At 47.0% G+C, this 17,456-nt stretch overlaps 1 protein-coding gene across 4 annotated transcripts in view; it reads right to left on the reverse strand.

Annotated features, from left to right (window-relative positions):
* Positions 1 to 4,116: 4,116 nt before the first annotated feature.
* TET3 (tet methylcytosine dioxygenase 3) overlaps positions 4,117 to 17,456 on the reverse strand; it is a 97,561-nt gene continuing 84,221 nt past the window's right edge. For all 4 annotated transcript variants that reach the window (XM_036087593.2, XM_036087591.2, XM_036087595.2 and 1 more), the window contains 3 exons: positions 17,165 to 17,302; positions 12,404 to 12,740; positions 4,117 to 11,871 (listed from right to left, as the gene is read on the reverse strand). In XM_036087593.2, the coding sequence (XP_035943486.1) occupies positions 10,094 to 11,871; positions 12,404 to 12,740; positions 17,165 to 17,302 (2,253 nt within the window). In that variant the 3' untranslated portion in view covers positions 4,117 to 10,093. The remainder of the gene's footprint in view (positions 11,872 to 12,403; positions 12,741 to 17,164; positions 17,303 to 17,456) is intronic.

The following is a 17,456-nucleotide window of genomic DNA, read 5'->3' on the forward strand; positions in this document are numbered from 1 at the left end:
CTACTAGAGATGACTGGTGCACAGAGGACAGCACTTTATTTATTTTTTTTAATTTTTTATTTCCAGTATAATTAACATAGTCTTATGTTAGTTTCAAGTGTACAGTACAGTGATTCACCAACTCTATACACTACTCAGTGCTCTTCACGCTAGGTGTACTCTCTATCCCCTTTACCTATTTCACCCATCCACCTACCCACCTGCCCTCTGGGAACCACCAGTTTGTTCTCTATAGTTAAGAGTCTGGTTTTTTTTGTTTCCTTTTTAAAATTCATTCATTAGTTGTGTTTCTCAAGTTCTGCATATGAGTGAAATCAGATGGATTTGCCTTTCCCTGATTTATTTCACTTAACATTATATCCTCTATATCCGTCTATGTTGTTGCAAATGGCAAGATTTCATTCTTTTTTATGGCTGAGTAATATTCCACTGTGTATGGATGTGTGTGTGTGTATACATATATACATATATATGTATATACACACACCACTTTTTCTTTACCCATTCATTTCTCAGTGGACGCTTCAGTTGCTTCCATAATTTGGGTATTGTAAAAAAAAAAAAAAGATGCAATAAACATTGTGGTGCCTGTATCCTTTCAGATTAGTGTTTTCCTTTTCTTTGGGTAAATACCCAGTAGTATGATTACTGGATTATATGGTAATTCTATTATTAATTTTTTGAGGAACCTCCATACTGTCTTCTGCAGTGGCTGTCCCTGTTTGCATTCCCACCAACAGTGCACAAGGGTTCCTTTTTCTCCACATCCTTGTCAACACTTGTTTCTTGTGTTTTTTATTTTATCCATTCTGACAGGTATGAATGAGGTGATATCTCATTGTGGTTTTGATTTGCATTTCCCTGATGATAAATGATGAGCATCCTTTCATGTGTCTGTTGACCATCTGGATGTCTTCTTTGCAGAAATGTCTGTTCATGTCTTCTGCCCATTCTTAATTGGATTATTTGTTTTCTTGGTGTTGAGTTGTATCAGTTCTTTGTCTGTTTTGGATACTAACCCCTTATGGGATATGTCATTTACAAATATCTTCTTCCATTCAGTAGGTTGTCTTTTTGTTTTGTCGATTGTTTCTTCTGTTGTCCGGAGGCTCTTTATTTTGATGTAGTTTGTTTTGCTTTTATTTCCCTTGCCTCAGGAGACCCATCTAGAAAAATGTTGCTATGGCCAATGTCAGAGAAATTACCACCTGTGGTCTCTTCTAGGATTTTTTTTTTTTTTTTTTTGGTTTCAGGTCTCGCATTTAGGTCCTTAATCCATTTTGAGTTTATTTTTGTGTATGGTGTAAGAAAGTGGTGGTCTGGTTTCATTCTTTTGCACGTAGCTGTCCAGTTTTCACAACACCATTTGTTGAAGAGACTGCCTTTTTCCCACTATATATTCCTTTCTCCTTTATCAAAGGTTAATTGACCATGTAATTATGAGTTTATTTCTAGGTTTTCTATTCTATTCCATTGATTTATGGGTCCATTTTTGTGCCAGTACCATACTGTTTTGATTACTGCCACTTTGTAATATAACTTCAAATCTGGGATTGCTATTCCTCCCGTTTTGTTTTTCTTTTTCAAGATTGCTTTGGTTATTCAGGGTCTTTTGTGGTCCCACATAAATTTTAGGATCATTTGTTCTAGATCTGTGAAAAATGCTGTTGGTATTTTGATAGGGATTGCATTAAATCTGAAAATTGCTCTGGATAGTATAGACATTTTAACACTGTTTGTTCTCCCAGTCCATGAGCATGGAATATCTTTCCATTTCTTTGCATCATCTTCAGTTTCTCTCCTCAGTGTTTTATAATTTTCAAAGTATAGGTCTTTCACCTCCTTGGTTAAGTTTATTCCTAGGTACTTTATTGTTTTTGGTGCAATTGTAAATGGGATTGTTTTCTTATTTTCTCTTTCTGCTGCTCATTATTAGTGTATAGGAATGCAGCAGATTTCTGTACACTGTTTTTGTATCCCGTGACTTTACTGAATTCATTTATCAGTTCTATAGTTTTTTGATGGAGTCTTTAGGGTTTTCTAAATAGAGCATCATGTCATCTGTAAACAGTGAAAGTTTTACTTCTTCCTTACCAATTTGGATGCCTTTTATTTATGTTGTCTGATTGCTTGTGGCTAGGACTTCTAGTACTATGTTGAATAAAAATGGTGAGAGTGAACATCCTTGTCTTGTTTCTGACCTTAGGGGGAGAAGCTCTGGGTTTTTCACCATTGAGTATGATGTTTGCTGTGGGTTTGTCATATATGGCCTTTATTATGTTGAGGCATATTCCCTCTAGACCTACTTTGCAGAGGGCTTTTATCATGAATGGATGTTGTACTTTATCAAATGCTTTTTCAGCACTTGTTGAAATGATCTTATGGTTTTTATCCTTTTATTATTTTTTTTAAGGTTTTATTTATTTGAGTGAGAGCACAAAGGGAAAATGAGAGGGAGAAGCAGACCCCCCGCTGAGCAGAGAGTCCAACGTGGGGCTTGGTCCCAGGACCTTGAGATCATGACCTGAACTGAAGGCAGACACTTAACTGAGTCACCCAGGAGCCCCTATCCTTTCTTTTATTGATGTGATGTATCATGTTAATTGTTTTGCAAATATTGAACAAACCTTGCATCCTGGGGGTAAATCCCACTTGATCGTGGTGTATACTTTTTTAAATGTATTGTTGGATTTGGTTTCCTAATATTTGGTGATGGTTTTTACATCTATATTCATGAGATATTGGCTTGTGTGTTTTTTTTTGGTAGTGTCTATCTGGTGTTGGTATCAGGGTAATGCTGGCCTCATAGAATGAATTTGGAAGTTTTCATTCCTCTTCCATTTTTTTAAGAATAGTTTGAGGGGCACCTGGGTGGCTCAGTCGTTAAGCGTCTGCCTTCGGCTCAGGTCATGATCCCGGGGTCCTGGGATCGAGCCCCGCATCGGGCTCCCTGCTCAGCCGGGAGCCTGCTTCTCCCGCTCCCACTCCCCTTGCTTGTGTTCCCTCTCTCGCTGTGTCTCTCTGTCAAATAAATAAAAAATAAAATCTTAAAAAAAAAAAAAAAAAAGAATAGTTTGAGAAGAGTACGTATTAACTCTTCTTTAAATGTTTGGTAGAATTCTCCTATGAAGCCATCTGGTCCTGGACTTTTGTTTGTTGGGAGTTTTTTGATCACTGATTCAATTTCATTTTTGGTAATTGCTCTGTTCAAATCTTCTATTTCTTCTTTAGTTTTGATAGGTTATATGTTTCCTGGAATTTACCCATTTCTTCTAAGTTGTCCAAATTGTTGGCATATGTTTTCATAATATTCTGTTACAAGTATATTTCTGTGATGTTGGTTGTTATTTTTCCTCTTTCACTAGTGATTTTGAGTTTTTTTTTTAAATGAGTCTGGCTAGAGCTTTATCAATCTTGTTGATCTTTTCAAAGAATCAGCTCCTGGTTTCATTGATCTGTTCCTTTTGTTTGTTTCTACATAATTTCTTTCTGCTCTAATCTCTTATTTCCTTCCTTCTGCTGGTTTTGGGTTTTGTTTCTTTTTTTTTAGCTCCTTGAGTTGTAAGGTTAGTTAGAGATTTTTGTTTCTTAAGGTAGGCCTGTATTGCTATCAACTTCCCTCTTAGAACCACGTTTGCTGCAGCAGGCCTGGCAATCTGAATTATGGGAATGCTCCCCTCCCCAAGGTCTAGGGCTCCATATTTGGCCCTTCCTACTACACTTGGTATTCAGGTAATCAGAATGAAGATACATTCAGACGTTCTTTAGCAAATATTCCATCAGAAGTGAAAAATCTTAATCGTGGGGGGGGGGGGTGTCTCCAAATTGAATGATAAAAACGGGATAATAAGACAAAAGGGGGGGGAAGCAGAAACATAGATGAAAAAAAGGCCATCTCCGTTTTGCCCCTGCATATGCAGCTCTAAAAGCTGATGGCCTTTGAACATTATGCAGGTGGCAGGAGGAGACCAGGCCAGGCTCTACTGTTGCTGTTAGGGCTTCAGTGGTGCGTCTACACGTACAGTGGGAGGGCGGGGTTATAGGGAACCTTAAATACCACAGTCTGGGCCTGGCTTGGGGTGGGGGGGCAGGGGGGAAAAAAGGACCCACTCTGAATTTGAGTGCAAAAAATAAATATAAAATTTATTAAAACACCCACAATATTTTAAAGATACCAGGAGTAATACAGTTCACAAACCCAGTTGTTTGTGTAAATTATAATAAAATACAAATCAAAAAAGGATACATACTTGCAATTTCTAGGCACCCTAAATTAAATTTACTGAAACACTGGGGGAGAAGGGAGGGTAAGGAGGGGTAGCTCAGGAGGCAAACCAATAAAGTGGGAGGAAAAAATATTAACAAAAAGTTAAAAATTATACAAAATAAAATTATCAGCATAAATTTACTGTACTAAGAATATCTACAGTTTAATAATACACATCCTATTGCCTTGAGACATTGCAAAAATCTACCATTCATCCATCAACCCCAGATAAACTTCATTTCAAGTAGCCACAGTTACAAAGTCAAGACGGAATATTCAAGTATGGTTGTTAAGTTCACCTCCATTGGAAGCCAAGTAACCAAACAGGAATTCAAAGAGAGAAGAAATAAAACACATCAAAAAGCTACAGGGGTTCTAGATTAAGTCTAATGCATTAATATGCCACAGTATGACCTGCCCTTATTTCTTTTATAATTAGAATATGCGAAAAAGAAATGACATCACTCCTGTTTTTCTCCTCCTTTTTCCCCTCGAAAGAAAGAAAAAAAAAAAGGTACTGGAATCAAGAAAATTTGGATGTTCAAATGAGCCCAATGGTATTTTTTTTTAATTCCCATGTGAATAGTGATGAGTTTTCCCTGAATGACGACGGGTAGTCAAAATGAGAAGAGCGCAAATGATACCGCTACAAAAAGCATCCCTGATATCAGAATAGAAGCGAATGAGGAAGTAGGCCAAATCACTCACTGATCCTTAGGCAGAAAGCAACTTCAGACCTCGCATTTCTGTGCTGCAGTCTCTGCTCAGGGGAGAAGCCTATTGCTTGGCTCTGTGGGAAGGGCCGGGAGCGCCAAGACAGGGTCTCAAGTGGAAACACTCTATGCACGCGTGGGTGTGGGGCTGGATAACCTACGCTGGGATACGCACCTCCCAACATTTTGGTCCAGGGTATGTCGAAGCTGGCCGTGTGCTATAGCAGATGCCGCTGGCTAATAAAGTAGGTTTTGAGGAAGTCATTTCAAATGACAGCAACGATGCCTGAAAAAGCTCAATGAGATGGGCATAGGAGATTCACATTTTATCCGAAAGCAAAACTTACAAAGAAAATAAAGTCAACCACACTCCTTCCTTTAGATGTTCTGCCATGATTAACTGCTGAAGAGTGAAAAATAAAATGACCCCAGAATCTTCAAGGTCAAGTCAGTCATCAGATGGACAACCTGCAGGTATCAGACCCTCACGGAATCTACTTTACTGAAGTTGTCACAATGTCCTGTTTTTGAGGTATTTAAAAAAAATTATTGTGACAGTGGATGACACAAAATGGAGCTTCCTGTTACGTTTCTCAAACATTAACTTTTGTGGACCCAAGAGGAAATGTAGAGTAGCACCAACTAAAAAGCAGCCTCAGTGGCATCAAGCGAGCAAAGCAAGCTCCTTCCTTCAGTTGGAACACGAGGAGGGACCGGCAGGAGCAACGCTGGGGCAAGGGCTGTGAGGAGCAAAGGAACGAGCCTGCTGCCCACCGCGGCCCTGGCCAGTGCCAGGGGAGGACCGAGGTCCAAGAGGAATGCCTTTGAGACCCTCAGAGGTGCCTACTTGGCACCCTGGGCTGCAGGAGGAAAACATGAGTCCTTGGCTACAAGAATGCCTGCCATGTTGGAAGGGGCAGGAGTACCAGACTCCCCTTCCTTTCTCATCAGGCCCGAGAGGACAGATGAGTCACCAGAGCACCTGCCAAGCCAGGCCGGCCCACTCCCGTCATGGTTAGGGAGCTAGCTGCCTTCAGAACTTGCCTTTCTGTGTTCGGCCACCAAGGGAAGAAGAATAAAACGAAACAGAAAAACTGCTCAGAGCAGGTTTTAGCACGGTAAACAGAGGTCTAAGGAGACAGCACCAAACGGGGGATGGGGGGAAGCCAAGAGAGACTGGAGCCCACCTTGTTTTTGGTTGGTTGTGGTTTCAGAACCTTGATAGCACCTCAGCAGGACAGGATCAGGGACAGTCACATTGAAACACCATAGCACCATTTTATTTAGACTATTTCAATTCATAAAAATGCTTCCTAGTCCATAAAACACACTTCAGTAACAAAAGGAAAGAGATTGGTTGAGGCACGTCAGGGATATCACTTAAATATTCCACCAGCATCCCCTTGGTTTTGAGATCTGGCGGTGGTTCCACGTCACAAAGTCTGGCTGGATTTCTCTCCGTGAAATCAGGTTACCATCTCCTCCTCCTCAAGCATCCTCACACATCTAGCGCTGTTTGGTACAAAGCACTTGAGCTCTGCTCCTTTCCTGGCTTTAGCACTTTAAAAACCCCTTGCTCTGTAAACTACCGTTTCCAAAAGAGGCTGGCGGAAGGACCAAGACGGGGCAGGGTATGATCTCTTTCCACGCGCACCACGGCCACCCCGGCAAGCGGGCCAGCAGTAACCACGAAGCCGGCGTGTGGGAAACTTAGGCCCTGGCAAAAAAAAAAAAAAAACCCAAAAACAAAACCCGAACGACAACAGAAACAACAAAACCTCAAAATCCATGAAACAACTTTAGTCGAGATTTCTGATGATGGGTTCTTGAGCTAGCACCAGTTATTTTGTGAGAACCTGCCACAAAGCGATTATTTTAAAAAATCTCTTAGCACAGAACTTTGCAAGCACTTCCCTTGCGTGCAAAAGGCAGGGGAAACCAAACAAAGGGAGAACCAGACATTCGCACTGCATGTGGATGGCTGTGGACAGGGCACGCTGGGGAGAGGGCTCCAGGACTCCACCGTTTCTCCTTGCTATAATATTACTCTAAAACTTGGTCATGCTGTTAGGTTCTTTAGTTGCAATGGCTTTATTTTTCTTCTCATGATAAAAATGTCTGTTAATCATCTTTAGGACTTAAAAAATGATAGTACCAGTAAAAAATAAAAATTTGATTTTTCTCTTTAAGAAACCTTCAGCAGCAAGGGGGGGCAATAAGGAGCTGTGCATAGTTACTTTTTAAATCTACGTCTAAAGCATGCTAATTTTAATGACTGAGATTTGAGGTAGGTTATACATGTAGTGTGTAACAATCAGCATGGACTCGAGCATGGCAACAGCACCACCTAATTTCTGAAACACCATTCTGAGGGGAATGGGAACATCCAATGGAGACTGCCTCTTGACTCACCTCTCAGCAGCCTATATGCGAGTCGAGAAAGTTACGGACCAAAGGCTGTTGGGGCTGCCGGGACAGACATCACATGCTTTGAGCTTGTTATTGGTTTCTCCTTTCATCTAATGGCTTTTGCTACCAAAGGGTGACGAGGGGAAGAGTATATTTAACAGACATCAGGAAGATTCACACATGCCAAGTATCCGAATCACCTGGGTTACACTCGGGACCTTCCAAACCAACAGCCAACCTGGGGTTTTCCCGGGTCATACAGACGGTCACATTCTCCAAATGTTTCGTAAAATATTGTATTTCTTGCTTAAGATCATTTAAAATGAAGTTTTCAAGGCACCCCCGCATCTACCTAAGCACGGAGTCAAATGAGACCTGCATAAAAGTACTGATGCGATAAGCAAAATAGCATTTAAAGGACCCAACTTTTCCTCAAAACTAGAAAATTAGCATGCTTATTAAAGACTCTGCTTCCTTTAGCTTGTCAAACTGAAGGTCAGAGGTTTTCCTATAAATCTGAGTTCTGAATAATTCTAAATCCTGATAAGCTCTTGGGTATTTATTTCAAAAGCAATAATATTTCATTTTTGTCCTGTAAAATAAATGCAACTTTACAGAATATGGTAAAAGTGAAGGATAGACAAAGCACGTTAAATATTGAGCTACTATTTACAATTTCTCCCACAATTACATGTTAAAACATACTTTTTTTTTTTTCAAGTTGCTGTTTAAATCTAGGCAAAAGTGCTTAAAAAAATCTTTCACTATGTACAGTTAAAACCAGACCACATAAATGCTCAGGACATCTTACAGCGACTCTCCGCCAGTGCTCCTGACCGGTTACGGCAGACACCCAGCGGGTCGGTTCTCAGCTCTTACACAAGGCACCTGGAAGCTCAGGAACTTGCCTTTAGCATCGTCATCTGATTGTTAAACTCGTTTTACGAAGACCCACATCTGAATAAAACTGCTCAATAAATATCTGACATGTATCTCAGGGCTTGGTTGTCACTCACTGTGTGGCCATATTCCCCTCTATGTGCCCTGCTGAAGCCTCCCACTCACCACACACATCCACACGGGCAACCTGATGGAAATGTCACTCACACCACGGGAAAAACAAACACGCCAGGAAGTCTGACTTGCTGTTCACGACTGTTGCTTCTACGAGTCAGGCCCAACTGCTCTCCACAATGTTGCAAAAATGAAGCACCACATTCTCATTTCGAAGAACTGAACGAATGCACCAGATTTTTAGAATGGGCAAGTTAAAGTGGGGGGAAGGGGAAAGGAGAAGATGATCAACTAGAGAAATGGCACCAATTAGGGAGGGAAATCATAGCTACCTGCTGAAAACGTTGGACTCCTGCATTTTAAGATTGCTGAGTGCGAGCCCACCCCCACCCGGGATAGCGTGGAGGGGGTGGGCTTGGGTGGTGAGGCCTGCACCATTGTCCAATGTGGAAATCCAGGAAGAGAGATGCGTTAACTGCTGTTACACTGGTGTGCTGAGCTCCCACAGGACGCGACCCGCCCCAGGGTCGAGGAAGTCCCAGCACGATACTACAGCACCAGGCTCTGCACAGCGCCGAGCGACGGGGCGACACTGGCTTTTCACAGCTTGGGTTCAACTTCTTATTTTTAGAGATACAGTAGCCCTTTTTCAATATCAGCATAAGCTTTGGGGCATTTTTTAAAAAATAAACTGCCACTAAGACAAATTCCTTCAGCCCAGTATTCATTGGTTTGTCAACCCGGTGGAAATGGCTCCTAAGAGCCTCTCAACTCCAGCTCCATCAAGGAGGTGCTGCCTAGGGAACCGTGACATCATGTGACTTGATCGATAACGGACAGAGAGGATTCAGTGTGGAGACTAGCAAGCTTGAAGCTGTCTACTTCCAACCTGGTTTCTGGGGGAAATCTACGCCAGCATCTCTGTTGCCTGGCCTGGGGGTGCACCTGCCTCCCCGGTCCCCGACTCCAAGCCGGTGACTGGAAAAGGGACCCCAGATGTTTTTCTACAGAGTCTCCCATCCTACTGGAGAGGACAGAAGCTGTCCTGAGGGCTCCCTCCCCTGAAGGGAAGGCGTATCTGTCAGAAGGGATGGACCAGGGCGGCTACAGTCTGCACTTGGCTCATGAGGGGCAGATGGCTGAGAGAACCTTGCCAGCTCCCAAGACGGCCAGGCTCGCTGGGCCCAGCAAGACTGGGCAGGAATGAGCGCTTTTGGCCTTTCCTGCCGCTCCTTTACCATTACTATTGTCGCTTTTTAAAAAACCCAATAAATACACATTTTTAAATGGAATTTAAAACTACTCCTTTGTGAAAGGACACTATAAACTTTCTTTCCATTATTGTGATATACAAGGATAGAGTTTTAAAAACAAGAGGAAATAAAAGCCCCCCAGACAAGGGGGGGGGAGAAAAAAACCAACGTGGAGATATAAATATTAAGATCACGAAAAAAATCACCCGACAGCCGTAGTTTCTTCTTCAAAGTGCTGGGGAAGTGGGGAGGGGGGAGGGGCGGGGCGGGTCAGTTCTGAGGTTTGGACCATAAATACATATATATGCACATCTATATATGTATATATAGATAAAAAGACTTCTGCACCCCCAACCCGCCCCCAGGCGTGAGGGCAAAAGCACCACAGAAGCAGCTCGGGCCGGGCCCGACGCTGAGGTACGCTGGCTCCCTGGCACCTAGATCCAGCGGCTGTAGGGGCCGGTGACCTTCGTGTAGGCGTAGGAGGACACGGTGACTGCTGAGTCTGTGGGTATGGCCAGCGCCTGCCGAGTGGGGACGAGCCCCTTCTTCTCCTTATGCTGGGGCTCGGCCACCATGGCACCCCCCCATTTGCGCTTCTTCCCATAGAGCTTGGCCTCCTGCTGGCCCAGGCCCAGCCGGGCGGCCTCTTCCTGTCGCGCCCGGGCCCTCTCCGCCAGTTGCTTCATCTTGGCCTCCCAGAGGGCCAGCCCGTGATTGGGCTGGTTGAGGTTCTTGTGCTGGTAGAAGACCAGCGAGATGCGGGTGGGGTGGCAGCGGTTGGGTTTCTTGAGGGGTGTGGTGGCATGCAGCTCCCGCCGGGCGCACTCGATGAGGATTGAGCCGTGAGCGGGGGCCACGGCCACGCCGCCGATGTTCTCGTCCAGGAAGTTGTGTTCACTGTCAGACCAGAGCTCCTCCTCCTCCTCCGCCCCACCACTCTTCTCCTCCTTCACCGCCCCCTTGTCGGGGGTGTCCTCGGCAGTCCCCTCCTCCAGGCTGAAGGGATCCCACAGCTTTTCCTCTGACTTCAGGGCCCCGAAGAGCTTCTCGCTGGAGCCCAGGGGCATGCTGAAGGACTGCCAGGCTTTGTCCAGCTGGCTTGCCCCCGGGGTTGGAAGCCGTCCCTCCTCTCCTTTCAGGGGGCTCCACAACTTGTCTTGGAACCCAGGACCGCTTTTCAGGGCAGAGTTGAAATCCCCGGCCCCAATCCCCCACGGCTTCTCAGTCAGGCTGGGCCCGGCCAAGGCCGAGGTGTTGTTCCCAAACTTGCAGGGGCTCCACGGTTTGCCTCGAAGCCGCCCTCCAGGCTGGGGGGCTGGCTGCTGCCCCTCACCAGGGAACAGCCCCCACTGGCCGTCCGGGAAGTGGGAAGGGGTCAGGCAGCTGGCCCCATAAGAACTGAGCTTGTCGGGGATAATGGCAGGGCTCTCCCCAGGATGGAACACACCCCAGCTGCCACCCACACTGTTAGTCCTCTTGGGGGACATGCTTGGGCCTCCTGAGTACTGCCCCCATAGGTGATTGGGTCCCCCATTCTGAGAAGCCTCGGGCAAAGGTGTTTTGCCCATCTTACCAGGGTCTCTGGGTATAGACTCAGCCTGGACAAGTGGGTCTAGTGGCTCTTGCTTGATGGATCTGTTGTAGCAGTTGGAGCTCGGTGCAAAGGGAGAGGGGTCCCTGGATGCTGGGTGGATCTGGGGAGCCTTGGGAAGCAGATACTCCTTGGGGCCTGGATAAGCAGGCTGCTGGTGGTGAGGAGTGGGGTGGTGGGTGTCCGTGGGAACAGCCTGGCCAGGCAGCTCGGCAAACTCAGCACCACCGTAGGCCGGGCTCAGGCTGCTGTGCAGAGCGTGGAGGTCTGGCTTCTTCTCAAAACTGCTGCCGCCGCCACCGTGTCCCCAGGTGCCAGGCCCCAGGAACTGTGAGGGGAAGACGGGGCTGCTGGATGGAAAGCCATAGTAGCCGAACGACGGAAGAGCGTACTTGGAGTGGAAGCCGTTGACGGAGGTCAGGCCGGGCTGTGCATAGTAGGAGTGGTAGGAGTACACGCTATTCATGCTGTAGGGGTCGGACGGCCGGCAGTTGCCCAGCACCGAGTAGCTCTCCACCACCGCGTTGCTGCTGTACTTGAAGGAGCTGAAGTGGTTCTGTGGCTCCACTTTGAGGGAGGGCTTCAGGCCTTGCTGGGGCAATCCACCCTTCAGAGCCAGGCCTGGGGAAGACAGGAGGCAAGACCAAGAAGGAGCAGAGAGAACCACAGCCCACAGGGGCCCAGAGCAAGAGGACTGGGCCTGGAACCTCCCTCTTCCCCTAAGGGGTTCCCAGCCCCACGGAAGCCCCGGGAGGAGCCCCCTGCAGCACTCCTCCTCCTCCCTTCCCTGGCGAACCCCACGGGTCCTCACGGGCTCAGGCGACGGGAGAGCAGCCCACGCGCCCCTGCAGACCATGCGCCTGAGGCCCTGGCACACTGTGCGGACGCTAGGCAAGCTGGAGGAGAAGCCCAGCTCCTCTGTGGGAAGAGGGGACCCCCCCAGCTCTGGTGTCCTAGGGCTGCCGCGGATACTGCGCTGACTGAAAGCTAAGATAATGTGGGGTTCAGAGGGCTGAGAGAGGCCCCAGGACTCTGGTCTGGAGTTCCATCTCGAGGCAGGAAGAGGGGCAGGGAGGGAGCTGTCCAGGGCCACAACCCCCTCCACCCCCACCCCGACGGGGCCACCTCTGGCGGGCACCCTCTCCCCACACACCTGGGTCGGTGGTGACACCGGCCAGCTCGAGAGCTTCCTGTTTGATCTTCTCGGGAGTGCTCAGCTTCTCCTTCTGAATCTTCTTCTTCTCCGCCGCCGCCTTTCTGGCTTCCAGCTGCCGCTGACGGCACGACTTGGCAGGCTCAGGCAGGCGCCGGACCTCGCGGGGGAAGGCAGTGAGCACCTGGATGGCCCCGCTGCCCACCTTGGCGTTCTGGTTCTCCTCACTGCCAAACTCGTCCGTGTTGGCCATCTTGTACAGGGGGAGCACGTGCAGCTGCTCGTCCTCGGGAATCTTGCCCACGCAGCGATTGTCTTCCTTGGTCAGGGTGCAGACCTGCCCCACGCAGAGAGAGGGAGGGTGCATGGGGTTGGGGGCGCCGAGCGCTGGGGGCAAGGGGCTGAACATCCACAGACAAGACCTCCCCCCCTTCCGCACACAGTCCCAACACCAGCCAGCCACTCTTTCTAGAGTGTCTAAAAGCACGTTCTCCCTGGTTCACAGAGTAACAGTATCATCAGCATTTAGAATTTGCTCTATAGCTTTCAAAGGACATCCATTCACTTTGTCCCGTGCGACCCTTAGGGGGCTGGGAGGGGGCTGGGAGGGGGCCCGGTCGGGACTGGCAGCCATGCTCTGCCCTCCAGCGGGGCATTCTTGTCATTACGCCTCATCACCTCATCGAGCCTCAGACCCCACACCCTTATCCTCCACGCCCTGAACACGCAGCCTCCTTGTGCTCTTAAAATACCTTGTATTAAAAACTACATGTGCTGCTTATAGAAAATTTAGGCCAGCACAAAGGAAATAATAATCTCCATAATCCCACCATCTAGAAATAATCACTATAAACATGTTGATCATATTTGCATACACACATACCCAAACTCGCTTTTTGATAATGAAATAGGATCGCATTATGCATGTAACTTTATAATAACATCTTTTTAAACACAGTATGAGTATTTTCTTATGCATTATTCTCCCCCAATGTGATTTAAAAACTTGCATCATATTATTCTACTGTATCAATGTATTCTTTTAAACCGTCATCACCATTAAAACTTGTTGCCAATTTTTTCCTATCATAAACAATACTTTTATACTTTCAGCTAGATTTTCTAAGATACATAATTCCTTAGAAGAAACTCTGTGAAGTAAAGGGCTACATGTTGCCAAACTGCCCTCCAAAATGATTCTCCTCAGTGTTTCACTCATACTGACAGAAGGGGAGTTTCCATTTTCCTACACTTTTGCTTGTAATTTTGCCATTCACTTCTGAAAAACATTTTGCTCATTATCGAAATGTATCTCACTATTGGTCTGCAATTCTCTGATTACTAATGAGGTTTGATTTTTTTTTTTTTTCCCTCTCAAGTTTACTCTTTACTCTTGTGTTGACTAGATTTTATTTTCTGTGTTCTTGATGTTTTGGCATTTGGGACCTTGACCCGGGAGGGGCTGTCCTTCCCCAAAGACTAGCTAATGCCTAGAGATAGCAAATGACCTCCTTTGGGTGCACTCTGATATACAAACCAACCAATCAAGAGCCCACACAGCCAACTCTCTCTTTTACCAAACTCTGGCACACTGAGCCAATATTCCCACTGCCCTATATCACCCAGGGCCAGGGAAGACAACTGCGGACCACCCCTATGGCCCAGAGCCCCCAGAAACTATCCAAACTCTCCAATCCTCAGCTTACTCAGCTTTCTACTTTGCCTTGCCCACTCCTTTCCACAGAATCTCCAATAAAGGCTCTGGGCCACACTCTCCCCTCTCCCCCCTGCCTCCTGACCAATCCCAGTGCTTCCGCGTGGCCCAGCATGTGCTCCTGAAGGCTGAGGACAAACTTCTGTCCTCTTGACACTCATGTCTGTGTCTTTCTGTCTTATCAGACTTGAGTAAAACAAAGCCTGGGTATATTTTAATACCACTCTCTGTCTTCCTTTTTTCGTGACTTTTATGCCTTTTGCCCATTTTTATATTGGATTATCCATTTTAATCATTCATATAAAATAATCTTTGTGAAGATTATTCCCTTTGTCACTTGTTATAAATACTGTTTTCCAGTTTGGACTGGACTTTGTTTTGATCGTAGTGTTTTATTATTGAACAGAAACGGTTCATTTTTATGAAGTCAGCTGTGTTCATCTTCCCCTCTATAGCTTCTCCTTTGGTGTCATGCTCTACCAAGTATGTTTCTTCCCAGCGTATGTGTGGCTCTTCAGACTTAATCTGCTCTGACCAGACCCCCACATACCTTTTGGGTTGGACTGACCACAGCCCTGCTTCCAATCATTCCCTAAAACCCAATGTGATAGATAAAACAGCAAAGAATGAGAGATGACAGAAGTGGTGTTTCTCTCCCTAACACAGATAACTTACCAACGTCAACAGATGTGGTTATCCTTTTTTTTTTTAAGGACATAAAGGATAGTCACAAAGATAAAATTTAAATGGGTAAGAAATATAGAAAAAGATGTTCAACGTCTCTCATAATAAAAGAAACAAATTGCAATGAGATCGTTATGCTTGCCACTCAGGCAGGTGAAGACTCAAGAAATTGAGAACGCCCTATGTTGCAAGTAAGCAGCACTCTAAGCCTCTAAATGTCCTTACCCTGGGATCTCAAGGAGATTATTCCACCACTGCACCGAGATGTGATAAGGCTGGACCCTCCCTCTGGTTTCTGGAGGGGGAGGCTGGACACACTCACTGTCCATACAGAGGGGGACAGTCAAACGACGGCAGAGGCATCCATGCAGCCTGACCACATGCTCAAGTAAGCCTACATCCGGGGACACAGAAGCTGTCCATCACGTAGTCTTGAGAAAGGCAGGGCACGGAGCAGCACATACACATAATGTGATCACGTTTGTGTAAAACATATATAGCTGTTCGCACGCACACATACAATCAGGTGCCCGAAAGGACAGTCATCCCAATGCTAACACTGGTTATGTCTATGAGATTTCACGCAATTTTTACTTTATACTTTCTTATATTCTTTACTTTTTTAAATAGTTTTTTAATTAGAAAAAATACTGTTCATTTTGAAAAAAGTTTGCTTTTTTTCACTCCAAACTCTACAAGCTCTGGGACCGGAATAACCTCACTGTGCTCCTACCTCCTGCTGTCTCCTCCTCCTTCCCTGACCCTCTCCTACATCCTGGAGTTCCCTCCCTTTCTCTCTGTTTCAGCTAGAAACCCTCACAGTGCAGTGTGGACAGGCGCCTGCCCCACCTTGCTTCGAGCCTTGGACATAAGGAAGGAGGACAAGGCAGAGAAATAAAATCTCAGGGCTGGTCCATCAATCCCTGTGTCAGACCCAAGCTACACCCAGACTCTGGGAGCCCCCTTTCAAATGAATCGCCAGGGCCTCTGCCTCTTCCATAGTTAGTTCCTCGGGGAGCCCTGCCTGCCCAGGACCCAGTTAAAAAGCAAAGAAGAGAGCTGGCATCATCCCTTCGAGGGGGTCCCCACTCAAGGCCAAACCTCCCCTCTTCTCCAACTGTACTCATTCCTCCGGTGACTGCATCCGGCCTTGTGGCTGTAACTGGGAGCCAAAGGCTCTCCAGATACCCCCCTCCCCTGCCTGCTCTGCGTGTCCACCTGGACATCTAGCAGGCCTCTCAAAACAGTTTCCCCCCAAACTGGCCTTCTCTGCTAGTCTACAGCTCAGCACATCACCCCAACACTTGCCCTGGTTCTCAAGCAAAACAACTTGGGTGGTTCTCTTGTCCTTCCCTCTCCTAGCCTGTATCTGTCCATCAGCAACCCTCCTTAGCTATACCTTCAAAATCACCCCAAGTCATCCAATTACCCCCCTCCCCACCCTCCCTCCTGCCCCAGCCCCATCACCTCTAGCCTGGACATTGTCCCAGCCTTCCAAGTGGCCTCCTCCTCCAGTTCTCTCCCATCCACCCCCTCCCCCCACCTCCACATACTTATTCTCCATCTGCAGGAGCAAGAGGGTGCTTCTGACTTCATAAATGAGATCCTACTACTCTAGGCTGAAGAGCCCTCCAGGGCTTCCCATCACACTTGGAGCAGAGCCCACAGCCTCGCCTGCCTTCCAGGCTCCCTGGGACCTGATCCCTGCCTGCCTCCGAGCCTTTGTGGGTGCTGGTCCTTCTGCCTGGAGCGCTCCACCCCCAGACATTCAATCCTTTACTCTCTCGCTTCATTCATGTCTCAGCTCAGCTGCCCCTTCTCAGAAAGGCCTCTCTGCCCACGGCGTTTCAAACAGCATCTGCTCTCACTTTCCCCCTTCCCCGACTCCATTTCCATCGCTACCAGATATGAATTGTGACTCCATTTCCATCGCTACCAGATATGAATTGTATCACATACTTGGACAGGACTTGGTCCATTTTATTCCCCAAGATCTAGACCAGCACCTGGGGCAAAATAAACATTCGCTCAATGGGTGAATCAAGAGATTGTTTGGATTTAAATCCAAGTGTTCACGGAGACCTGGAACCGTCTTTAGGTAACTGAGGGCCTCCAGGTGTCTAAGAGACTGCACTCTGCAGCATCCACCTGAGACACAGAGACAAGGCCGACCTGGCCCAAGCATTCTGGTCCGTGCATTTCTCAGAGAAGTGAGCAGGAGCAGTCTGGCAGGGCACCTCCCAGAGATCTGAGACTCTTGTTTCCAGGTCCCTCCCTACTCTGAGCCCACCTGTCTGCACAAACCAGTCCCCCTCCCAGGATCATCCCACAGGGGGCACTGTGACAGGCCCAGGGTTCCTTACCACGGTGCACCCGTTGTAGAGGTTATGCTGGTCCTTGTGGGCGTGGGCACAGAAGTCCATGCAGGCCGTGACCCCCGAGAAGGGCCGCCCTTCCTTCAGCCCCAGGCGGCAGTCAATCGCTATTTCCTCATTGGTCACCTGTGTGGACGGCCAAGGACAACTGCTTGTGTGACCTGAGGTCAGTGGCCTGGATTCTGCACTGGGGAGGTTAAGGACCACGGCTGCCTTGTGCATGGGCTGCAGAAGGTAGGCTTTCTGGCTGAAGCCTCTGTAGGAATGACTTCCTTCTGGG

Source organism: Halichoerus grypus, chromosome 10, assembly GCF_964656455.1.
Source record: "Halichoerus grypus chromosome 10, mHalGry1.hap1.1, whole genome shotgun sequence".
NCBI classification, from domain to species: domain Eukaryota; kingdom Metazoa; phylum Chordata; class Mammalia; order Carnivora; family Phocidae; genus Halichoerus; species Halichoerus grypus.